At 52.2% G+C, this 25,584-nt stretch overlaps 1 protein-coding gene across 3 annotated transcripts; it reads right to left on the minus strand.

Annotated features, from left to right (window-relative positions):
* Positions 1-342: 342 nt before the first annotated feature.
* SSH1 (slingshot protein phosphatase 1) lies at positions 343-25,515 on the minus strand. Of its 3 annotated transcripts, none has more exons than XM_063315868.1 (15): positions 25,419-25,515; positions 23,624-23,664; positions 13,621-13,727; positions 12,634-12,698; positions 11,907-12,028; positions 11,733-11,801; positions 11,232-11,297; positions 9,922-10,116; positions 8,977-9,070; positions 8,757-8,885; positions 8,632-8,678; positions 7,074-7,220; positions 6,264-6,464; positions 4,887-5,442; positions 343-4,087 (listed from the first exon to the last, which is right to left on the minus strand). In XM_063315868.1, the coding sequence occupies exons 1-15, from the start codon at positions 25,485-25,487 to the stop codon at positions 2,852-2,854; spliced, it is 3,144 nt and encodes a 1,047-aa protein (XP_063171938.1). In that variant the 5' UTR covers positions 25,488-25,515; the 3' UTR covers positions 343-2,851. The 3 variants fall into 3 exon arrangements, with proteins under 3 accessions (XP_063171938.1, XP_063171937.1, XP_063171939.1); XM_063315867.1 differs by having other exon boundaries at positions 343-4,090; XM_063315869.1 differs by having other exon boundaries at positions 3,844-4,090; positions 4,916-5,442.
* Positions 25,516-25,584: the final 69 nt, after the last annotated feature.

Below are 25,584 nucleotides of genomic sequence, written 5' to 3' on the forward strand. Positions count from 1 at the left end.
GAGCAAACCCAACCAAGAATCTTGCACAAATTGGGGAAAAGTTGGTCCTATTTCTGCTCCAAATGTCCAAGTGCCAGACGTGATTTCCTTGAGCAGACCGCTCGCTTACCACACCCCATTCTGCAAAGTATGTTCTCAAACCACGAGGGTGCAGTAGGGAGCATTCACTCCAAAGACTGCAAAAGCGCAAATTGAAAAGGGTTTTTAATGGTATCTTTACAAGGACACACCATAATACATTTCTACCAACAAAAAGGTTTTTTGTTTTTTTTTTAAAAAGTGCATTATGCATCCCGTACTGTGAATCTACAGTACAAAATATATAGAATACTGTATATTTAAAAAAAAAAAACTGAGGAAACAAAGATGAACTGGGGAAAGGCAGTTTGTGTGGATTCTTTCACCCCGGGGAGATGTTGACGGGATCTGCCAAGAGCGATGTGAAACCAGCCCATGGGAAAACATCTGTCCATCTGCCACCTTCACCCTCAAGAAATAACAAGAAATGGAGAACAATGCAGATCAGGGTGTCTGTGTCTTCATATTAGTAATGGGTGAGCTATTCCCACCTTCATTTCTTTCGGAAAAATATCTTTCACCATTGTTTCAGGGTCCCTCTTCCTAGCTGCAGTGCAAGTTCACACTAAAGGCTTGTTGTATGAAGAACTGGGCCTCAACAGGCCCAGAAGTTCCTGGATTTCAAGACCAAAGTTTTAAATTTTGGGGACTTTGAGTGACACTGGCCAGAGATCCCCAGAACTGCAAAAAGAGGGAGGAAAACAACGAAACAGCAGCAGAACATGGCCCCTTTCTAGGAATAATCCAGGCTGGAATTGAAGGTCCCCATTTTCCATTTCAGACCGGACCTGCGACTTGGATTCCAAGGCCACCAGCTGGGGAAAATCAAAGCATCCATCTTTGAGAAACCCAATAAATCTTCTCCTGTCATGATTGCTGCATAGATTAATCCAACTATTGTGTAATGTGCCAGGAGGATTTGTTTGACACAATTTTAATAACTCCCCAAACCTTTCCTGACAACAGCTCCAGGGGCAAAGTTGAGTCTAGCTGAGTCTCCCATAACCGGAGGCCCTTCAGATGTCCTGGGCTACGACTGTCTCTGGTCAGGGTGCTTTTGAGGGACGGGAGTTATAGTCCAGAATATCTAGAGGCAGAGGATGGGACAGGATGTGCACAAACATCACCAGGCACAGAGTGTTGTACTGACATCACATCACAAACACCAGAAGTGCTAACGAACAGGCAGAACAAGTCTTACACACACACACACACACACATATATATACACATACATACACACACACGTATGCATATACATATACATATATATACACAGTATTTGTAAACTATATGCAAGGCACTCTTATTAGTTAAAAAAAATCACCAATATGTGGAAAAAAAACACATGCTACCATTTCATGCATCAAACTGACAAAAGTTCTCCAACTTTATGGAGGGAGGAACTGAGCTCTGAGATAGCATGCTAGACATTCAAAACGTCCTTGTGGCTTAAGCACATCTCTTTGTCTACTTTTGTTTTTTTAAAGGATAATATTGACCTGAGATACAGTACATGGGATGTAACTGTCCATTAAGCAGGAAGGATGAAACACAACAATCTTCCGTTGGCAAAAAAATATGGAATGAACGGTTAAGGAACTCTTTGTCCCACGCAATCAATTGGTTGAAGTTAATTCTCTGGAAAAGGGGAGAAACTGAAGCTGAAAGTCCATACATCAGTCAGGTGTCCCAGAACTTAAGGATAACAACATTACTTGTCACATCACTACAGTTAAATGTGCCTGACATTAAAGGATTCCATTTCTGGACATTTTCTTAACAGCACTACAGCTTATATTAACAACGGCACAGTGGACATTCAGGAAAACAGACCTTCTTAAGCTGAACTACTCTATTTTGGTTTAAAAGGTAATAAATATGCCATACTCTCATTCATCAATGGAAGTGTTTAATGCCCCAGGAGACATACATTACTGGTCCCACCTCACTCAGTAACATTACACTGAAATTACACTTCACGTGTCAGGAGAAACCAGAAACATCTCCTAAAAGTTGCAGGTACAGCAGAAGGAAGGGAGAATCCAAGGACCCCACTCGACACCCTTAAAGAAAACCATTACGTTCGTAAGGAAAATAACTACTTCACCAGCAATGGGTCACTTCAAATGGGGACACTGACCGGTGTATTCTGCCCAGTGATGGCTCGCTCAAATGCTTTCTGCTCAGGCACGCTCTGCCATTTCAAACTGAAGCAGGAGCGTTGAGTGAGCCACAAGGTCAGAGCGATCATCCTATTGACCCAGGACTTTTTTCCCTTAGAAAAGCATCAGTTTCAGAGGAAGATGTTTTAAAAACCCCAACTACACACACACAGACGTGTCCATCTATCTATCTACATAGATCTGAAAAATGGAGGTAGCATATTGGTGTCCTTTGGCTCCCTAAACAAGGGCCTCTTTGAGAAGAAAGAACAGCACTTGGCTTGACCGTCAAAGCAAATCTCTGGCGTTCTTTTGAAAAAGGAGTTTTTTTGGCATGTAAGGAATGGCTCTAGCAACTGCGCTGACCAATAAAAGTCAAGCAGAGGCCACGAGAGATGCATAATTGCCTCCCGAGCCGGAAGGCCATTCGTGCACCTTTTCCTTGGGCTGGTCGCCCTTGTCAGACGCCCGCTCCTCTTTTGCCACTGTGCTTGAAGGGCCACCTGAGAAATGGAAGGCAACTTGCTCTTCTTTTTTTAACAAGATAAAATAGCATTTTGTACAGAAACAAATAACAGTAACCATTAAAAAATAATACTACAAAGGTGTCAGCTTTTTCCCATCCAGGGTGTGTCCTTTAACTTCCCCAGGGCCGGTTCTGCCAAGGGTTGGACCCCATCCTCCGGGTTCTTCAGAAAGGAAAGGAAGTTGCAAAGGGCTGAAGGGTCACTTGGCTTGGCCTCCCTCGGATCTGTCAAGGGCGACAGGTCCACCTCACCCGTTAGGTCCTCGGAGGCCAGGTTGAGGCTCCCCAGCTTGGCGAGAGAGTTGGAGCGCTTCAGCGGAGAGGAGACCGTCAAGCCCGCCAGCCGCAGCCGGGTTTCAATTTCCTGCGTCCGCTGTTTCACCAGCCCGGGCTTCCCACGGACGCTGTGGATGCTGTCACTGCTGGAACTCCGCGTCAGGTTGGAGCTCCTGGAAGACGACGGGGTGTAAGAGATGGTCTTGAGGAAGTCTTTTGCAAACATGGTCGCGTGGTCCAGCTTGTAGGGGACAGGCGTGGAGGTTTTCTGAGAGGCTTCCCCTGCAAGAAGGGGAAGCGTCTTTGGTAGCTTCTCAGAGTCACCGACGGCATCTTCAGGGGAGGGCCACGGCTGACTATCAGGGACAACCATCTCCTGGGGCTCCTCTTCCAGAATAGTCACATTGGTGGTGCCCACAGAGCACTCCTTTCCCTGCCCGGCTGTGTCAGATGGCAGGCCCCTGAGGCGCTCCAGTTCCTTCGTGTGCTTCCGAACCAAGCCAGCTTTCTGGAGCTGAAGAAGAGACTCCTGATGCTGCATCAGGTAACTGTTAGTAGTTGGCTTCTCTAAATCTTTACTGAAGAGCAAATATTTCAGGTCCTTTGTCTGCCCAGCATCTTTTCTCGGAAAAGGGTCACGTTTTAGCCCGTTGTTGAAGATAGGGCCTCTCTCACAGAGAGAATGTCTTGAGCCAAGCAAGGCACCTCCTGGTGTTTCAGGGCCCTCCCTGGGCCTTTCAGAAGCACCGCAGGGCCAACCCGAAGCTGGTCTATCGGTGTTGATGTCCTGCACCTCGTCTCCCACGAGCATCGAGAGCAAACGGTTGGCTTTGGGTCCCGGGGATCCCTTAAGAGGAGGCTTGCAGAACGCTTGCTCCAAAAACGTTGGGAACAAGGGCTGGGTGCAGACTGTTGCGCGGTGGCATGGGGGATCCGGGGCCAGGACCTCAGAGGAATCCCTGAAGGTTTCGGAGGGATACATGCAGTCCGTGCAAGACTTGTAGGAAGGCTTCACTTTGTTGAGGATCCCAAACAGGGCTTCCTGCTGAAAAGAAGTAAGCAGGGAATGAACGGAAGGGGAAAGCAGACCCAGGTTTCCCAACATTCAGCAGCAGGTACAATTCTCCACTCAAGACGCACTTGTCAATTCGCGATAGGAGATGTGGGCAATCAGGAGAAAAAAGGAACTTAGATAGTCCTTCCTGAACTGTCTCCCATACTGGGGAGAAGTCTGTCTTTCAGATGGTGCTCCTCAGCTTTTATACATGCATGTATTACTTCTAAAAGTACATCTTCTGAGTACTTAAGTGAGTGCCCATGGGAGTTCACCGGCACCCCCTTGCAGAGAGACGGGGCTGCCTCCGAAGTACCGGTGCCGAGGTCAAATGACTAGGAGGAGTTATTGCACATGAAGGCCCTGCTTGTCCGCCCACCCTGGGAATCCCTCACCAGGCCAGGAAATCCACCGTTAGCCTCACACAAAAGAGGCACAGGCTGGGGAGAAGCCACTGTGCCAAGTTTAACAGGAAACGGGAAACCCGAGCTCCGCGCAAATGGGACTTGGGTGCCCTTTGGGCTCATCGCAAGAACAGTTGCCAGACATGCCCGACAGGAAGCATGGGTTGTCCGGTTTGCTCTGGCCCTTGGGGAGAAGGGTAAGGAATGGGAAAGGGCCCTTGAGGAGAATACAGCATTGCCCAGCAAGGCGGATCGGGCCCTCTGGACAGGGGGGAACTCAGAGAACAGCCTTGCTGGCCAAGAGGGGGAGAAGAGCCCCAGGGGCCCAAGACAGCCACCCAAGGCAGACCTGGCCAAGCTCCGGGGCTCCGTCCGGCCCTTACTTCAAAGTCATCCGGGCAGCTCCTCTTACTGTTGTTGTTATTCAGGTTCTCGCAGTGGCGCCAGCCCTCCTCCTCAAGCGACCGCCGCTTCCATCTCTCAAGGGGCCTCCCCTCCTCAGAGACCGGGAGCCGAGGAACCGTCTCCTCCCTCGGCAGTCCTGCCTCGGGCTTCTCTTCCACACCGCTGGACAGGCCCGCCTTCTCATCCTCAACTGCCAGCTTCTCCCCTCGCGGCTGGCCCAGCAGCCCCGGGAAAGGCGGGTCCCTCGCTGCAGAGCCAGCCTGCTCCAGAATCGAGTCTCCCTCCAGGCCCTCCACCTGGAAGCACAGCTCCCGGGGGCCCGGCAAGGTGTCGGAGAGGCGCCGCAAGCAGTAGTGAAGGCCCACGGACTCAGGGTGTGCTCGGCGGTCCGCGTAGGTGGGCAGGCAAGGAGGGTCCAGATCCACGTCCTCCAGGCCGCCGAGCAGGAAATCACTGGGCCCGGCAGAGCCATCCAAACCGGCAGGGAGGCTGCTTCCCGGCTGCTGTTTCCAGAGCTTGTTGTGGCGCTGCTTGCTAGAGGGTGAAAAGCAGAGCAGAGGAATGCTCCAGGGCAGCTCAGAGAATTTGGCTTCAGAGGGCCAGGCCAGCGCTGCAAGGGTAAGGGGCAAAAGCACGCAGGAATGGCTTAGAAGAAAGGTGGCGTAACAGTATACGGGGATGACCTTGGGAGATAGGAGGAAGAGCCGCAGACTAGACAATGGCCAGATAAGAGGCGGCTGAGCCCACAGCAGGAATGGGGGCCTGGCAAACATCTCAGAAGGGACCCTCCCTAGTTTCTTGGGCTGTCAAGGCCGGGGGGGGGAGAGATGTTCTTTTGGACTTGCAAGATTCTGTTAAACCTTATAATAAAGATAGAGCTGGTAGTCCTGGGTGTGCGTCCTGTCTGGACTACCTTGCAAGGCTGACAGGTGATGACCCTGCTGCTGCTGAATGCAGGGCTTTAGAGAGAAGTGTCCGCAAAAGAGGTGCTTCTCCCAGTTCGGGTGAGGGGGACCCCAGGAAGACGGGAAAGCGGCCACCAGACAACACAGGACTCCCAATGGCCTCTTTGTGAGGAGGGCAAAATGCCTCCAGGAGGGCTCAGAGCAAGGCTGAAGATGCCACAAGCGCACCAAGGAGAAGGAGCCCATCCAGCCCTCTGTTCTCCGCCCCGGGTGCACAGAGTTAGAGGTCAAGAACAAAACACGGAAGTGTGCTTGGAAAGAAGAGGCTCCATCTTTCTCCCACGGTTCATTTCTGAGCTCATAAACCCAATTTCAAAATGAGGGGGGACTAAGGGGCAGCGTGGAGCCGACCCTTCCCCTGCCTGACCCCCCCAGCAAAATCCACCTTACCTGGCATCCAGTATGCCCTGGTATTCCAGCAGCTGCCTCATGAACCCGGCATTGGGCCGAGCAATGCTGCGCTTCTGCTTGACGTAGCTGTAGGCCTTCTCCAAGGACCAGCCGAACTCCTTCATGGCGTAGGCAATGACTGTCGACGCGGAGCGACTCACACCCATCTTGCAGTGAACCAGGCACTTGGAGTGGTTCTTCCTGGAAGAGAAGGGCAATTAGAGGGGGTCAGGAGCAGAGATGAGTCCTCAAGCACAAAGGCACTATTTCAGAGCTCACCTCTGCTATACAAAGGCTGTACAGGTAGTCCTCACTTAACAACCATTTGTTTAGTGACAGTTCAGACTTACGATGGTGCTGGAAAAGCCAGCTTGTGACCGGTCCTCACAATTATGACCATCGCAGCATCCCCGTGGTCACATGATCACAATTTGGGTGCTTGGCAACCAGTTCACATTTATGACCATTGCAGCATCATGTGGTCATGTGATTGCCATTTTCAACCTTCCCGGCCAGCTTCTGGCAAGCAAAATCAATGGGGAACTGCATGATTCGATTAATGACCACGTGGTTCGCTTAATGACCGCTGCAAAAAAGGTTGTAAAATTGGATTGGACTTGCCTAATGACTGCTTCGCTTAGCAAGCAAAATTCCGGTCCCAGTTGCAGCCCAGTCTTTCAGCAAGCAAGCCCTAGAGGCACAGCACTACCCTCTGCCCTTTGGGGAACATTTCCCTGGTGCATCTGGCCCAGATCTTCCAGCTTCTAACAATGGAAACGCAGACCGGCGAGATCCCTTCCGGAAACTCACTTGGCTTTATTGATAAAATGGTAGGCCTCGTTCCAGTGGGCGAGAAGATCGGTCGTTTCTTCATCGTAGACTCGGATGTTGTGGTACGCAAACAACCCTGGGAAGAAGTTGTCGATCTCCCTGGTGACGTTTAAAATGTAATCAACGCTGAAAGGATGGAAACAGATGGAGCAACAGGGGAAGGGAAGAAATGGCAGCGTCTCCATGAGAAAGGAAGGGCCATTAATAAATCAATACCACTCAGCCGAACCTTACAATCCTGTTTTGCAGCTTGCGTCTGAACTCATAAATTTCTGTCCCCCTTGCAAGGGGGATAGACCAAAACATAGACTCCAAGGAAGCCTAAAAAACTAAAAATCGTATCTAAAATTATTTAGACATGATTTATTTAGACCACAGTAACATAATCTTGCAGATCTGATTGTGCTTCCCCTCTTCTCTCTTTTATATCCATGTGAATTAGGGGGGTGTCTGTCTGAGACATTTTTGTAATCCCCCCCCCAATTTGGACTTGAGCAACATTTTCCTTTTTGTTGCTGTGGGAACAGAACTTCCCTCTCTCCATCAAGGTCATCTTTACTCTCTACAATTTCTGGCTGAATATTCTCCATCTGTGAAGGCTTCTCATATAGAGGAGGATCAAACACCCATCACACAGGAGGGAAAATACGTGCATTCAACTCTGTACAATAAGGTTTGGATCAAATAGGCGCAGGGATTCTCCTTCCCTCTGCCACTTGGTCTAACACAGTGTATTTCAACCTTGGCTACATTAAGCAGTGTGAACTTCAGCTCTGAGAATTCCCCAGCCAGCATGCATGCTGGCTAGGGAATTCTGGAAGTTGAAGTCCACAGGTCTTAAGGTGGCCAAGGTTGAAAAAAACTGATCTAACAGAAGTGTCATAGTCTTCAAAAAATAGCCAGCAACATTCTGGAATTTAATGTCCTTGGATAGATGGAAGAATGTCAAGAGATCCACTGTCTTCTGCCACTGCATCTCCTAAATCAAACATGAAGGGAAGGGAAGGGAAGGGAAGGGAAGGGAAGGGAAGGGAAGGGAAGGGAAGGGAAGGGAAGGGAAGGGAAGGGAAGGGAAGGGGAATCCCTGTTCCTCCCTGACATATTTCTTCCTGGTTCTATCTTCCCTTGCCTTGGTCCTGGTCAAACTGAGGCAGCAAAACTTTGAGTATTTTGATCAGAATCAACCGTACGAAGTAAAGGAAGTCTGCACCCAACACACACACCCTGTTCCAGCCAGAAAGAGCCCTTCACCAAGCCCCCACATCCATACCTAGGTGTGCTAACTTGTAGCCCAAACCTGTGAGGTGGAAAATGAAACAGCACGTTTCTGAGGGCCAGCACCAAATACTGCAGAATCTGCATAAAAATGGCAGTTGTTGGCTTGGCTCAGAGCTGGCCTGTCTTTCTCCCCCAAGGTTCCAAGACAAGCATCAAGGATCTGGGATTCTTCCCAGGAGTTTTCCAGCAAATTTTCCCTGCCACCTGCAGGCCACTCGACTCGAGAATCCTGAACTACACGAAGCTGTGGTGAACTCACCCTGAGCCCCGAAGCTCCTCCAGGTTTGAGGCGTTCCACTCAGAGCCCTGGAAGAATCACAGCAGAGTCAAGAGATGGCGCTCAGCGGGCCTTCTGAGGGAGCGCTCACACGCGCCGCTGCTTACCAGGTAGAGGTGATCAAAGATGAGGGAGGGCTTGTCCATCTGCCCTAGGATGAGCAGCATCTCGTTGTCGATGAATTCTTTGAATTCCTTCAAGTTGCAGCTCATCTGCTTCTCCAGCTCATTCCGGATCTGCCGGGGGAGGGAGGGGGGAGAGGGCTTATCTCACAGGGCTTTGGTGGCGGAACCCCCCCGCTCTGAGCCCTCGGGCTCTTGGGCTTACTTCTTTGGAAGTCACGTTCTCCAGATCTTTGCTCATCATGATGCTCCGGAGTTTGGCCTTGATGAGCCATTCTGCCCTCTCCCGCTCAGTTGGCCTGGAAGGAAGGAAGGAAGGAAGGAAGGAAGGAAGGAAGGGAGGGAGGGAGGGAGGGAGGGAGGGAGGGAGGGAGGGAGGGAGGGAGGGAGGAAGGAAGGAAGGAAGGAAGGAAGGAAGGAAGGAAGGAAGGAAGGAAGGAAGGAAGGAAGGAAGGAAGGAAGGATTACCTGTTTGCGGTAATCTTGGGCTACAAATCCAGGTAGCCACTTCCAACAAAGAATCCACAGAATCCCCCAAGGGAAGAGCAAGCTGGGACAAATGGTGAGCGTTATCCCACCTTCCTGCCATCTGAAGCTCAGTCAGGGTTAGTCCAGAAACAGCTGGATCCCACGTAATGGCATCAAGACAGCTGTTCAGCCGCAAGTGAGCGACGGGCAAAGGAGGGGAGTTCTGAAGCATGGAACGATGCTGGCTGGAGGCCCACAACCAGCCCTGTACAAACTCCTGTCCCTCTCCAGCACAATGCAACCTCTGGTGTGCGTGTGCGCACACGCGCACGCCTCCTGTGCCCCCACTAAACGGTCAGCACGGGCCTTAAGGAAAGACGCTTGCAACTATGGATTTGTCTTGACCAATAAAGCTAACCCGGAGTAGTCCGTGTCTGCCTGAACATCTCAGCCCTTGTTTTAAAAAGAAGCACGCTGGCGATGCTCAGGATGCTGCAGGAAAGCTCAGCCTGGGCCACAAAGCCACACCCCCTAGACACTCCAGAAAGAGACTACGCAGGGCCTCTCATCGCTCCACTTTGGGGTAAGGCAAGGAGGAACACAACGTTTCTAAAACACCAGGATGACAACCCTTCTTCACCGCCCAGAAAGTCACAGCCAAACCACCACACGAGGAACCCACTTGTCCATGTATAGTGCAGGCGAGTCAGGGCGAGGGGACTCCAGGTCCTGCATGGCGTTCCACTCGTTGAGGCAACTCTGCTCGGAGGCAATGCAGCTCTCGTAGTAGGTGGCCCAGACGAGGGCCACCCCCCCTGGGAAATAGTTGTGCCTCCGGGCCATCTCGCAAGCCTTGTGGAGGACCTGCAAGGCCGACCTGCAAGGGGGGAAGCCCAAAGAGGGAATGCTTCAGCCCCAGCGCCCAGCACCCTGGAGCAGGGACGGGCAGAAGGCCTGGCCCACAGGTGCGAAGGAGGACGGCGCCTTCGTGGGCAGCCTGGGGGTGGCTGAAACAGCGGCATGCAGGCAGGGCCCTCCTGCTCGCTGCAGGCCAGAAAGAGCACCTGATGTTGGCAAGGAAGCCCCCCGTGGGCCACGTCATTGGGCCTTTGCCCCCCAAAAGCAACAACCACAGAGCAACCGCCCTCCCTGAGAGTTGGTGGATCATGTCCTCATGACGCTCCTGCAGGAAGAGCGAACGACACCCCATCATCACTGGTGGGACGACGGGTGTGGCTTAGCAGATGGGGAACTCAGCCAATGGCCCAGCCAACCCCAGGGAAATGAATTACAGCTGAACGTGACAGGAGAACGCAGTCTTTACAGAGGCCGCCTCTGTTTGTAAATAAGACGTGGCCGGGTTGGGACCTGGCCAGCAGCTTCCATATTCCCCCAAGGACACGGGAGGAGGTATCCGGCAGCAGAAAACGCGGATGAGGTTTGCAGGGAGATTTCAGTACCATCCTTCCAGAGCTTCTGCACCATATTCAGAAACAGTGGCAGGCAGGATATATGGGGCAGCAGCCCGAAATTACGGGAGTGGATAGACATCCCTGTTCACTCTCATTTCTTCACTGCATTGCTACATCCTTTCTTTGACTGCCTCTGGCTCAGAGCTCAGTATTCTGCAAGAACACGGAGACCTTCCCTCGGGACAGAAATTCAATTTCCCAGCCAGCCTTTAAGAACCTGAGACACCCCTGTGGTTCCACAGCCTGGCAACTCCCTGGACAAGGCGGGAGGCCCATTATTATTTGTCTGTCAGATAACGTTCCTTGGATGCTTTGCCTAAAGAGCCCGGGGCAGTTCTCACAATATGAAAATGTATTGCCAGGAGCCCAGCAGCCATCTAAATGTTTCCTCTCAAGCGGTCGTCCAGCCTTGTGGGGAATGGAGAATTGCTGGCCAATTGGGTCACCTCGGCTGCAGATGAAAAGCTGCTTCAGCATTTGGGAAGGAATGAGAAGGAGAGGGAAAAAGGAAGTCACTCACCACATGGCTTGCACCGAGACAGGTTTGAAGATATGCATCTTCCCTGCAGTGCTGACGCTAAACCCACTATCGAAGACAGACAGAAAAATTGCTGCAGCACACACAGGCCAGGTTGCTGCCGTTCACGCTTAAACACACAGACTGCTTGTTCAGCAGCACTTTCAAAATAGCTAAACCTATTATATTGAACCACAGACATCAAAAAACTGCCCCCTAACCTTAGGAAGTGTACGCATCACCCAGCAGGAGCAGGGCTGGACCTCCAGAAATTCCATCCCACCAGCATCTCTTTAATTCAAATTTTAAAAAGGTCTGCAATCCTATCAGACCACGCCAGCTAGTTCTCAGGATCAGATGGATGGAATCACATGAGATTTCAAGGGGTAGATTTAGGGGGGAGCTCACTCAGTCTTTTGCAAAGATGCCAACCCCATGCCCCCCCTAAAGGAGCAGTTTGCAACAGTCTGACTGCCATGAGCTTTGCATCCTTGTGTTTCTTACCCATCACCATCCAGATGGATCTTCGTATCGCTCCACAGGCGTAGCACCATGCCTATGGTACAACTCTGGCTGCCAAGGAGGAGAAAAGAGACGGTCCAGGGCTGCTGGCTGTGCAGAATGGGGGGGGGGGGGCAACCCCTGCTCTCCAAGGTTCCCCAGGCATTCAGCCCTTACCTCTCCTTGCTGGAGAAGTCCACTCCCAGGAGAATGTTCTCCTCGGTGTCTTGGCGCCCACTGCTGTAGACAACCACCATGTACCTCACGCGATCGCTCCACGCACTTTCTAAGCGCACGGCCTGAAAACCAGCAAGGCAGTTCTCAGCATTCATCCCCTTGGCAACAAGTCCATACCTCTCTTTAGCTATGTGTTAGCTTAGCTAGGTATGTTTCTGGCAAGACAAAAAGAAGAGGGGTTAAATCACCCTTCCCCAACCAACCAGGTGCCCTCTAAATATGTTGGGCCACATCTCACGGAGTCTTCCAGGCAGTGCCAGGGAAGGGCAGCTGGGAATTATGGGATTCTAGCCTCTGGAGGGCACCAGGCTGTGTTCTTCACATCTAGAGAGAAGGTCTCAGGAAAGGTATATGAGGGCCAGGTCCCGCTATCTAAGTGATGTTCATGAGGTCGTTGAGCAGCAATTTCAAGGAGTCAGTACTCTGATTTCAGGAGACTCAACTAAGCCTTGGACTACAGCTAAAGCTAGGGTCAAACCGTGGATGCGGAGGCCCTGCTTCCGATGTTGCCCTGATTGGCAGGGCTTGGTTTTCTCTTCATAGGTCTACTGTGTGCTCCCAAGCAACTCCTCTTGCAAAAGATCGATTTACTGGGGCAAGACCACTGCTGTACGGGCACCCTGGCAAGGCATTACCCCACAGCAAGGGATTTGGCAAGTCCTCTTACCAGCTTGATTCTGTCCTCACAGCGAAGGAGGTTGATCATCACCTGAAGGTGCTGCGGCAAATCACCTGTGGGTGCACAAGCAGCAAGTCGTCAGATGCATCACCTAGTCGCTGCTTTGCTGCATTGACTAACACAGATCTCCCCCTCCATCCACCCCTCACCACTGGTGCAGCCAGTCCTCTATGATCTACCATGACAGTCAGGAAAAAGAGTCGTAAAACTAGGTTGCTTTTGCTGCCCATTGTTTTGGATCCCCATTAAGCCTCCGTAATAAGCCATCACTATGCTTCAAAAGAGCTTCCTGATGGCCAACCATACTTGGCAGGCCTAGCCAACCACAGATTTAGGACCGCAGCAGAGCTCCTTGGTATCCAGGCAGGAATGCTTCCAAACACTTCTCAAAAATGTCCTGGATGGGGACAGGGAGGGACCGAACTGGAAATACAAAGTATGCATTGCGCTAGCTCATCTTCCCAACTTGGGTGTCCTCCAGAGGGCACTAGTTTAACAGAGGCTAGTTTTGGTCCTAGCTGGCTTGCTTGGCCCCACATCAAAATCCGACAGGTTTTTTGGAATTGTCAGCCCAAGACATCTCTGGAGCTGTAGCAGTTCCCAAGAAGCCATACCTGCAGCTCCCCCCTCAGGGTTAATGACTGCATCACAATGGTCAACCTTGCTGCGTCCTGAGAGACCTTATCTGGGCGCAAAAGGAGGGCAGAGGACTGACCCTCTGTAGCCACTGAACAAGATGGGGTTCTCCCTATGAGAACTGCCAAGCTGAGCACAGGCGTTTTGCTACCTGTGATGCGGAGCCCCATCCCACAGCCTCCTCCTTCCTCTTGGCAGGACCCCAGAGGAAAACAAACCAGCGGCGTTCAATTTCCATGATGCCCACGCACACTTACCGCCTCACTGTTCCTCTCCTCCACGCTGGTACGTCCTCACTTACTCTACTCAAGTTACCTCGGCAGGCTGAAATGACATTACCTGCGTGTTTGTGAGGGTGCGGGACACTCCGAGGACCACCTTGGGGGCTGTTCCCTTGCTGCAGGAATAACGCAGCTCCTTTCACCATAAAAAAGCTCTCGCTTAAACTGCAACATAAACGGGCACAGCAGCAGGTCAGGCAGGGAGATGCGCGCACACGATGTGGACAGACTGACGACAGACTGACTCCTGCGGAGTGATTTCAAGCATTCGTGGAAAGGAAAGTCAGCACTGAGCTGAGCTCAACTCCTCGTGTCTCCACGGAGAAGACCACGTCATTTCTTAGAGGTGACGTGATGTTGCTTTCCTCTGAAAGTTTTTTGGGATTCCTAGCCTAGCCTACAGCCCTAGTATTTCCTGATAGTCTCCCATCCACGCATTAACCAGGCACGTCCCTGCTGAGCTTTTCCCACAATCAGCAACCATCTCCTGTGGCCAAGTGGAAACAGGTAATTCCGCCAACCAATTTGGGGACAGGTGGCTAGTGGTGGATCCAGGTGGGATGAGACCAGCCTGTTTGCCAGATACAATGAGATACGATCATTATTCCAGCTGGTTCCCGTCATATGCACTGAAAACCAAGGACAGATTTATTTTCCACATTGTTTTTTTAGTCTAAAGACTACAGAACAAATAAACAGTAATTTGATAGCCAAATAAACATTGCAAAATGCTTTTTCTTATCCCGCATCATAAAAAGGAAGGATTCTTGCTGCCCCCTGCCTTCGGGAAGAGCGGGTGCATCATACGTTCGGCATTTCTGGTGATGTTAGGACACAATTACTGTGACCAAAGGATTGTGGCTGATTTCTTCCACACACTGGAGCCCTTGTTCCAGAGCCAGAACCCAGCGGCACAAAGCCAAGCTTTAAATAAATGGCTACGTGCTTGTCAGATGGGGGCAAACGATTTTAGAAAGGCATCTGGGCTCCCGTCAGAAGCACACTATGTAATTTTCCATCTGGGTTATGAGTTGGGCTGCTTCAGGAGGGGCGTTTGCAAGATCGTTGTAGGAAAAAGATAACAATCTTCAAATGGAATTGCATGACAACTCTGGGCTATCAGATTCCGGCAAGTGAGACTGCTTGTTGGTATGATTTTACAACATGTCTATCCTTCTTAGCAAATTCAGCTTAGTTTTCAGGTCGGGATTTATAAATAAAGAGTGTTCCGGAAGGGGCTGGAGGTGGGGAAGGAGAAGATGCACCAAATCTGGACAATTTGCTAAAAGCATCTCCCCCGCAGGCAAGTTCTGCACTTTGAGAAGAACACCCTTGTTCCGTGTGTGTTTTCTAAAGCAGCACCCAGAAAAACTGCACGCGAGGGAGCCATCCTGCCTGTTAAAGGTCATATGAACACTGTTTTAGCATGACACGGGAGACCGGCCCACCTACTCCAGAACAGCCTGATCGGACCGGTAGTGGCAGTCAAAGGATAATTTAGGGAATATTTATTTATGTATTTATTAAATTTATATCACCGCCCATCTCCCCCAATGGGGGACTCTGGGCGGTTTACAATAAATAGCATTAAAACATAGCCAGATAAAAATTACATTAAAATATACATAAAAGCAAACATGAAATCCAAGTGGAGATGGATCACTAAGGGGTGCTATGGCGCCAGCCATCCCCAGGTGGCGCTGTCGCTCTCCCCCTCCCAAGCAAGGCGGCAGAACCAGGTCTTCAGTTTCTTCCGGAAGTCGGAGAGCAAGGAGACCGGTCTCAACTCCAGGGGCAAGATGTTCCAAAGGGCAGGCGCCACTGCCGAGAAGGCCTGCCTCCTGGACCCTGCTAGATGGAATTCCTTTGCTGAGGGGGTCCGTAGCATGCCCTCCCTGCCTGACCGGGTGGGACGGGTCGATGTTATGGGGACGAGACGGTCCCTCAGGTCCCCTGGTCCCCTGCCATGTAGGGCTTTAAAGGCGATAACCAACACCTTGAATTGGACCCGGAAGCAAACTGGTACCCAATGCAGCTCGCGTAACAGTGGGGTCACATGGGCTGATTTTACCGCCCCAATAACTGTCCGCGCAGCTGCATTCTGGACCAGCTGAAGCTTCCGAATACTTTTCAAGGGTAGCCCCATGTAGAGCGCATTGCAGTAGTCTATATGGGAGATGACAAAGGCAAGAGTGACTGTTCAGAGGGCATCTCGGTCCAGGAATGGGCGTAGCTGGCGCACCACCCGAAGATGTGCAAAGGCCCTCCTGGCCACGACTGCCACCTGCTCTTCGAGCAGGAGTCGCGAGTCCAGGAGGATCCCCAGGTTCCGCACTGGTTCCAAATGGGGCAGTGCCACCTCACCCAGAACCAAAGATGACAACTTCCTGGAACCCGAGGAGCCATCAACCCACAGCCACTCTGTCTTACCAGGGTTCAGCTGAAGCCTGTTGCTCCCCATCCAGGCCCCCACAGCCCCCAGGCACCTGGGAAGGGTGGAGACCGCATCACTTACTTCACCTGGGATGGAGATATATATCTGAGTATCATCAGCATACTGATGATACCTCATCCCGTGGTGACGGGTGATCTCGCCCAGCGGTTTCATGCAGATGTTAAATAGGAGAGGAGAGAGAACCGAGCCCTGCGGCACCCCACAACGGAGGGGTCGAGGGCCGGATCTCTCCTCTCCTGTCACCACCAGCCGGGACCGGCCCCGGAGGAAGGAGGTGAACCAGCGCAGAACCACCCCGCCCACCCCCAACCCCCTGAGCCGCCCCAGAAGGATACCACGGTCGACGGTATCGAAAGCCGCTGAGAGGTCCAGATATGTATCCGGTCCCCCAGTTTTTTAAACTGGAGAGAAAAGAAACCAAGTTGGGACCTTTGGCATCCAACAGATGTTCAAAGCTTCACTGTTTAAAGCCCAGAGTCTGAACTGAGTAGGATTTTCCCCCCAAAATCTGCATTTAAAGCAACAAGGACTCTGCACACAGAAGCCTAAATACTCCACTGACACCTTGATGGACCTTCCGTGGCGCAAACTCTCAGCAGGTTCAACAAGCGTAGCTCTTAAGGGCTGTGAATGAATTTGTCTCGTTCCTTCAGAATTTGTGAAAGCCCGTCTGGATTTTCGCTTCCATTCCAATACGGTCAGCTCACCATCCTTTGAGCCGAGCCCGGCAATCGCCCATTTTGCAGAGAAAGAACTGAGGCAAAAGGCACGACCGGCGTTTGAAACATTCTAAATCCAATGGTATTAGCAAAGGAGGGGATCCACACTCGCCTGACTAAACATGTACAAAGTGGGCTGAAGAAAGGGTCTCTCTCACCCCCCCTCTGGGAAGGCGCTTCTCCTACCTGATCCTGCATCCCGTTGAATCCGTGCAATATCACATCAAGTCTACATTTCACTGGATAATAAAATCAATCAAAAGGCAGACTGCTAGTTGACCAAGCCTTTTATCTGATTAACCAACCTAAACATTAAATGTCAACTATGACTTTCTTCGCTGCCCCAGGCTGAAAAAAATCAGAATGGACATTGGGGTCAACACACAATGATACGCACTGATGTGAAGTCAAAGAAAACAGGCAAAGGGATTGCGAAGTTCTGACAGGACACCTTTCCAAACATTTCCTGCCATTCTAAGAACAGCTACACACAATTCCTGTTTATGAAAAAAGGGAGAGAAATGACCAACTGCCCATAATCTTGAACACGCCATAATCAGGCTAGAGTGAGATCATCCCACAGCCAACTCAACCAAAGAGAAGTCCAGTACGACAGCTTAATTCTGTGGCCATGTATTCAACAAACAGACAAAGGATTTTCAAAGAATTGGTTGGTAACAAGAAATGTAAAAAAAAAAAAAAAGGACATATCCTCCCTCTCCTTCAGTGGTGACCTCAGAAATCAACCACAGGATCCTCTCCATAACATGGCCATGCCCATCATCCTCTGCCTTTCTGGGTGAGCTGTACATCTCATCAAAGACTGGTTGGACGTCTAGCCCAAACTGACACACACATCCTTAGTCCAGCCACACTTTTTGCCCTGGCTATGGCCCTAAGTCCTGACAAAATGAAAACCAAACCATTAAAATCAGCTGTTTCTCTATCACTGTCCTAAAATCCAAAGGTTTCTACACCTCAGTTTGTAAAAGCCTTCGTCGAAGAAAACAGCTCGCCACCAAGAACGAAGCCTGAACCCCTCCCAAAAGGTCTCAGCTAGCAAAGCTTTAAGAGCAAGCAGGGCACAGCATACATACAGCTTCGGATGGGATCTCTTTAAGCAGCAGAAGCATCGCGTAGCCCCAAAGGACAGGCAGAAGGTAGCCAAGTCGGAAAGGCTCATAACCAACTCTTCAAGTCATCTTGATTTGCTTCTCAGCATTCCTTGGCATGAACCAAAAAGGTCGACCAATTCTTCTGTGCAAAGGAAGGAGGAATCTCCACGCCCATCGTTTCTACCCAGGAACTGATGACTTTTATGGAACCCTGCACCCTACCCCCCACTATATCTCAGCTCAGAAAAAGATAAAGGACTTGCCCGCATACAACCCAATGAAAGAGGGCCTTTCAAAAGGAATGGGGGACCGGCCGATGCTCATTAGATACTTCCCCTCCCACAGGCTTTGCTTTCTTGCCAGCTCCATAAAGCAGCCGAAGTCCTCTGCTTCATTAGGAGGAAAGACGGCCTTCTAATACACTTGGCTCTCCGTGCTAGAGTAAAACGGGTCACCCTGATGGCTGAAGGACTGGCATTCCTCACCACCCACATAAGAACTTGCATTGGGCCCTGGGAGAATGAAACCGTCTCTAGGGAATCGGATTTGGGTCCAGTTTCACTGGGCATCATTTGAGAAGCAAACAGATGGGGACAGGAAGGCTCGAAAACCAACCAGAGGGCTTTTCCGTGGAAAATTCACACCTTGCTATTTCTCCTCAGCTCAACACGCTGGCAGGGATTCCTCCCTTTGACGGGTTGCCCAGTGAAATCCTGGTCACTAGCATGAGGAGTTACAACAGGACAGAGGACCCTCTCTGGACTCCAAAATGATCCCTAGTAGGAGACTTTTGCAGAAGGCAAAGCCCACCTGGATTGACCTCCTTTGCCAGAAATCTTGCAGAAGGTTCTCAGCTTCTGCTGTTCTCCTTCCACCGAAGAAGGCAGTTGTGGTAGCCCTGCTTCAAACTCTATAGAGACGTTTAAGGAATAGCCAATGAGTTTGCACTAACGCTACTTGAGACGGAGCATTGAGTGTGATGGTGGATCTGCACACAGCCGATACCAAGGCCGTGCATAAATTTATACCTATGAAAACTTCCAACAGGGAGGGAAGAGAGTGGAGAACAGGGCACCTGAAGTGCTTTGGTACCATCCAAAATACTCACACATACTAGTTCTATTTCTTACACTCAGTCAGGCTAATATGGAGATGTGCAAAGCACACTCCCATCCCTCAACTGTTTGGAGAGAAGCTTCCAGCCCTGGGGAGATTTCAGGAGTTGCTTCCCAGCTGAGGAAGGCAGGAAGCATGGAAAGCTGTATCTAATTGGAACTGCAGAAGGAAATTAAGACACTGGAATGGAATTGCAGATCTGGCTCACAACCCCTTGGGGCCAGCCAAAGACCCTGCTGTGAGATCTCAGAGGCTTATGGGAGGTGTGCTGCTGAGTGCCTGTTTCTTTCAGAGACAGCTGGGGGTTCTAATGAGATATGGGGAGGTCATGATCTGTACACCCCTGCCTCAGGTCTCCAAACCCTGCTTTCGTTAGTCATGCCTGCTGAGGTCTTAGACAGGACCAATTATCAACTTTCTGAAACAGACCATCAGTGCCAAGACTCTTGCCAGCCTTGAGGCCTTTATACCTACATTGTTCCAAAAGAAAAAACACAGTTTTGACCTTGGCTTTTGTAAGAGTCAGGTTGACCAAGGTGCCTGATCTTCAAAGAATACACATCCCACCTGAGGCATGAAAGCCGGCTGGGTGACCTTGGGCCAGTCCCTCCCTCTCAGCCAAACTCGGTGCAAGATAGGCTAGCCTCCTAGTGGTGCACCCCGGGCAACGTGACTTGTCACGGCTAACCAGTCTACACATCTGGCTACTGGACCTCACAAGGATTTCCCGGCAAGAAAAGCAGCATGAACATCGAACTGCTATGCCATACGATTAAAAAAAAAAAGTTCGATCTTAGCCAGAAGGCCAAGAAGCACCTTCTCTTGGACATTTCCCTTCTGGGACTCACACTGCAAAGTGTCTGGCCCAAGTGCTGTCAAAATGAATCAATGAATAAGGAAGAGGTTGATCGATGGCCATTTATTGTGTGTGGTAAAGAAAACCTCCATGTTCAGGGAGGATACGCCTCTAAAAAAGAAAGGGTCCTGCCAGCGTCACCTCTAAGAGGAATCTGGTTGGCTTTGCCAGAAGCCACCCAGCTGGACTGGCTCAGGAACCGTTCCTTGCTGGGGGAGGCCCAACCATTTGGCTGTCCATCCCAGGATGCCTGAAGCAACCGTGAGGAGCAGAGTGGGTGGCTCTTCTGGTCAAGGCAGACAGTGCCTGTTCTGGAGGCATCATCCTGTTGGACCCAGAGGAAGCCCAACCCCCACCCTACTTTGTGGCCGAACAGGCAAAAACGCCGGAGAGCGAGCAAGGCTGGAAAGCTTTGCTCCAAATGTCCGCAGAGCTCCACCAACAAAAGCTCTCTGTGAGGGGCATTGTTTGGCTGGAAAGGCGTAGGCCGCATCTGCTGCCAGAAATTCCAAGCCGCGTTTCCAGAGACCACGGGTCATTCGCAGTGCTGATGCAAAAGCTCTTTCAGGACAAGGTGGGGGTTGGGGGGGAGAGGAAATCAGTCAGGGAACCCACAGATTTCTCAGCCGAAGCCCGTTGCGAGCGACGTGGGCCTGGTTATCTTGGAGCCCGCTTCATCCCAACTGCCACTGGGCCAGGCCACCCAAGGTCCTGCAAGAGAGGGCTGAGCAGAGCTACTCTGCTGTCTTAAGACCAGTCCAGGGGGAGGGGGAGGGGGGCTTAATCTCCTATTTCCCATCATGCAGCAGGCTTGGAAGAAACACAAAGAGTTATTTTCAAGGATGGTCATTGGAATGCAAGCAAGGACCCCAATTTAAGTGGAGGCGGGCACAATCCACACGGACGGACGTCTTCCTGGATAAAAGCGCTGCTGATAACAAATGCAAGCGGCGGGGGACAGCCAGCCCCACCCCTCCAAGCAGACAACGTGCCATGAATTAGGAACATTAGAGAGCTGACCTCAGCATTTATAGTGGATGCTTCTGAACATGCTGAGCGTCCTGCAGGCATCTGGGCCTGATTCCAAGGGTCAGTCTTGATCTCTAAAGCCCCGGGGGCTCTGGAATTGGGATCCTAAAGCGCTGCCTTCTCCCCCACAAACGGGGCAGTTAGCAAAGTTGTCCCTTGGATGCTTGGTGCTACAGTAGGTTTTCAGCCCGTTTCATCAGGAGACTGTAGGACTCACTTCCTAAGCACCAACATTACCTTTTGACAACCTTGAGGACTGGTGTTTCTGTGTCTTCCCATGCTTGCTTGGACTCTGCCTTGATTCTGTTTAGAATAAGGCAGTCCGGCATACAAGGACAACTTCCTACCCCCTCCCGCTAAGCCCAGACAAGGAGGCCCTTGGGAGCAGCTCAGCCACCCTCCATCCTCAGCCTGGGCCATTCACAGCTCACCCACCACCCTGAAAGGCTGCTATGATCCAGAGTAAACTGCCGCTGAAAACTGGGTGCAGACTGGAGAATTCACACAACAGTACAAAGAGAGAGGAAGATCCCCCAGAGCAGGACGCGGCTGCCATCCTTTTTAAAACTGGGCTCAGTGGCCACGTGGCGTGGCGTTGGCTCTTTGGAAGGCAAGTGCAGGCTGGGCTCCCCAACGGCTTGGAGGGGAAGGACAGCCTGCCACCAGGGGCTGCCAGACATCCCTCAAGGGGCACCTGGAGATGGAGAGGGCATCCCGCATGGCCACCCCAGAGGCCCCAAGCGTTTATTGTCCGGTCGGTGAGGTCAGCAAGGGACCCTGATGGAGGTGGAAGCTGCTGACTCTGTCAGATGCTTCAAAAACAGGATGCTGACTCACATCCTGGCCAGGTCGCAGTATTGTAGCCTCAGCATTCTCCAAGCAACAAGGAGGCACCTCAGCGGGCCCATGAGCCTCGGCCGGGGAGACGGTGTCCTGGGAGCCAACAGGCAACCCGGACAGGAGGCTTGTGGGCTGCCTGCATGGGGAAACCCTCAGAAACCAAAAAGCGGGGAGGAAACGTCCCACGATCTGGGGACAAGACAGCAGTAAAGCTTGGGCCAGGCAACGGGGGGCGCAGGAACCCCAGCAAGGCCTTTCCTGGATGGCACCTTGCTCGATTAGCGGTTTAACTTTCTGCTTCTAAGGACTGATGGCATTCTTTGGATGTTCTTTTAACAATAATAGTTTTACTCCCTGTTTAGGATACCACCTCAAGGAAGCAGCATCACTATGGGACTAGATAGCCAACACTTATTGACCACGGGCAGATTATTCCCACATTTCATACCCCAGGAGAGAGATTTCCTTTTGCAAAGCTTGTGCCTTGCGGCTTGCGCGCTTTGGCTGCACAACCAGTTTGCAAAGGCGCTTCTCTTGGGCCAGTCTGGCTGCTTGTCAGAAACTGCCCAGTTCTTCCACAACAGAGTCACTTTGGTCCTTGCAAAAAAGCTGGACAAAACCATCTCAGACCCGGCTTGCAGATGTGGAGTGAGACTGCCCCCAGCGGACAGAGAGGGACAGCACCACTGTCTGCCTTTGAGCCTTTTGGACAATAGCAGGCAACGCAGCTTCATCGCCAGGACGGGCACAGCCGTTCCCATCACCGAGCTGCTGATGGGACTGAAGGTCTGAAACCAACCAAGAGAGACCGGGGCTTCCACAGACTCCATGGAAGCATAGATGCCCCCTAGTTGGCACCCCCCGTTGGCAGCCAGTGCCAATCTGCTTTCCTATCTCTCAGCAAAGATGCCTTGGCTTGGTCAGCCCATCTTCAAAGGGCTGGCAGCAGGTAAATGCTGCTGAGTAGGGAGGAGTCACGGCATGGGGGCGACGTGGGTGCCCCACAGAGGCTGCAGCCCATCTAGGAAGTTGTAGTTCAGCCAAGAGGCCCTTGATCCCCTGCACGTGATCAGCCTGGTTGTGATGCAGGCCTGAGGCCTGAATTCACTTGTTTTTCTCCCCTGGCAATTTATCTTAACTCCTTTTATAATGTCACTCAGTTATACTTTGGGGCAGTTTTTAAAGAATGAATAAAACCATTGCAATTACAGAGAGGATATACAGTAATAACCCCACTGTCACAGACAAACACAAATTGCAAAAAAAGCACAGAATAGCCCACAGGGTTCAAGCTGGAACTCCAAAGCCCAGGAAAATAGAAAATGAACTTGACTGCCACTGAAAATGCAATTCTTTTCAACAGAATTACCTACCGGCCGATTCACATTCAGAAGATCCACAGATGCCAAGCGTACGGCTTTAGCACAGAATTTTAGCATGTGGGTGATGTTAATCCAGCACCCAGATGTTCTCTTGCACTTCTAAAAGGGAGCTCACTCAGTTATTTGAGAACCTCATGGCTGTGTGTGAAACAGCATCACCTGCATCCCCAAGGTTTACGCACAAGAAATGACAATAGATAGCTAAGTCATTGAGAGCCAGGTTGGTGTGGTGGTGAAGGCACCGGGCTAGAAGCCAGGAGACCGGGAGTTCTAGTCCCACCTGAGGCACGAAGCCAGCTGGGTGACCCTGGGCCAGTTGCTCTCTCTCAGCCCATGGCAGGCCATGGCAAACCACTTCCAAAAAACCTTGCCAAGAAAACTGCAGGGACCTGTCCAGGCAGTCTCCGAGAATCAGACACCATTGAATGGAGAAAAAAAAAAAAGGCTAACCCATGCAGGTGGGAACCAGGAGCTGCAGTCTCCCTGTTCCTGAAGGGTGCTGGGTGAGTAGAAAGTTCTACAGCAAGAGGTGGAATAACTTGTGCCTACCTTAGGTTGAGTTTGCGTTCATCATCGCTGCCAACCTCCAGCTGATGGGGAAAAAGCAAGAATTAGGCCTTAGAAGAACAGAACAATCTCACATACACTTAAAAATAGCTGCAATGAAAGATATATTTATGGTGGACCACCCCTCTCCCTTCCAAGGGACTTGGAGGAGCACTGGAAGGCAGGTCAAGCAAATGGGGCAGTTGAAGGCCATGTGGTGGGATTCAATCATGTCTGCTACAAATCCCGTTCCCTTACCCAGCCCCGTACCCTCCCGATAAAGTGGCCCTCATCTCCCATCATCCCCAGCCAGCTTGGCAATGCTGGGAAAGGCCAACACACCACACTGTCCACTGTTGCCATCATAATTTCATCACGCAAGTGCTTCAGGAACACTACTGTCTGTCTTCTACGACTGCAAGGTTGACCGCCTGGATCCATTCAACAAAGCTTCAGTTCCCTGATCGGCCAAGGCCAGTTTTCACTGGGAGTTTTAAGACTCGTGGCACTGGGTTCTGCTCCGTGGGACTACAACACCCATCATCACAGAGCCAGAAGGATCACTTTGGCTGGGGATGATTGGACATGGCGTGGAGGAGGACAGATTTGGGGGGAGCACCAGAAAACCTTTTCTGAACAGTAAGGGGCGTCCACGGTCTCTTGGGCAGTATTTCCAAAGGTGTCCTATCGGAGCTCTTGATTCCATTTATTCTAACGTTTTAGCGGTCAAGAATTTGACAGACAGAGGGCCAAAGTCTTACTAGGGTTTTGCTGCTGCTTTTTTTTTTTTGATCCACTGAATGACAATGAACTGTCTGTAAATGAAGGCTTGTGTGTCGAAGGCAGTCCCTTGATGCCGCGAGCAAAGTCACTAGGATGGTTTTGAAATAAAGCTGAGAGCCGAGGATTCCTGAAAGGGGGTGCCATCCAGAGCCCGGCACCCCGAAACGGCCTGCCGACACGGCCAGTGCGCAAAGCCCATCGACTGCCCAGGGATTCTGCCCCGCAGCTCCCACCGCCCTGTTCCCACCCCTCTTCAGCCCGCTGCTTTCAGAGCAGGATGGATTTTAGCAGTGGGAAGCGAGCGCCCCCCCTCCTCCGGGGTCCCAAACTCCTGCGCCCCAGGGCGAGAGCTCCGAGGGCGGCGGGGGGGGGCTCGGCGCCCCTCCCAGCCCACCTAGGAAGAGCGAACGGGGCTTTTCCCCCAAGAAGGGTGAATGGAAACACCGCAACCGCAAAGGAGAAGAGGAGACAACCACGACCATCATCCTCAGCCAGAGCGGGGGGGGGGGGCAGCTCATTTAGGGCGCAGGGCCGCAGCGGGACGCTCCGGCCCGGCCGCCCTCCCGGTTCCGAGCCCGGGTCGGGCTCCTTCGCTCTCCGGGCTGCGGAATGGAGGCCCCCGGGCGCAAGACCCGCCCCCCCCGCAAGCTCCGAGGGTGCCCGAAAAACCTGCTCGACGCCCCCCCCGTGCGGGCTTTCCGTGGGAACGAGGGACCCCCCCCGCTCGGAGCGGCTGCCCGGCGGGGACGGGAAAGGAAGCCTCTCCGCCGACACACAGGACGGCCCGGCGGGGGGGGCGCCAAGGCGACCGGCCCGGCCCGGCCCGGGCCGAGCCTGGGCGGGGCGGAGGGCAGGGGGGGCGACGGGCGCTTCCGCGGGGCCGGAGGGGGGGCGGGGCCGGGGCGAGGGGAGGCCTCGGCCCACGGAATGGGGCGGGGGGGAGGGCCCCCGGAGGCCCGGGCTGCGGCGGGGGGCGGGGGGCGCCGGCGGGGGCGGGCCGGGGTCGCGCTCTCACCTCGCTGGCGCTGGCCGAGGAGGAGGCGGCGCTGGGCGTGGGCGAGCGCTGCAGGGTGACCAGCGCCATGGCCGCGCGGCCGGAGGGACGGACGGAGGGAGGGAGGGCCGGAGGGCCGGCGGGAGCCGGAGCGAGGCCGGCCGGGGTGGAGCCTGGCGGGCACGGC

Source organism: Candoia aspera, chromosome 15 (genome assembly GCF_035149785.1).
Source record: "Candoia aspera isolate rCanAsp1 chromosome 15, rCanAsp1.hap2, whole genome shotgun sequence".
NCBI classification, from domain to species: Eukaryota; Metazoa; Chordata; class Lepidosauria; order Squamata; family Boidae; genus Candoia; species Candoia aspera.

What these genes read in the sequence shown, in the direction of transcription:
- SSH1 (XM_063315867.1), bottom strand. Translation starts at nt 25,487, where the DNA reads ATGGCGCTGGTCACCCTGCAGCGCTCGCCCACGCCCAGCGCCGCCTCC. An exon ending in GAACGCAAACTCAACCTAAG is followed by an intron (nt 13,728 to 23,623) that starts GTAGGCACAAGT and finishes TTTATGTTGCAG; the next exon opens with TTTAAGCGAGAGCTTTTTTA. An exon ending in GACTTCTCCAGCAAGGAGAG is followed by an intron (nt 11,802 to 11,906) that starts GTAAGGGCTGAA and finishes CCTCCTTGGCAG; the next exon opens with CCAGAGTTGTACCATAGGCA.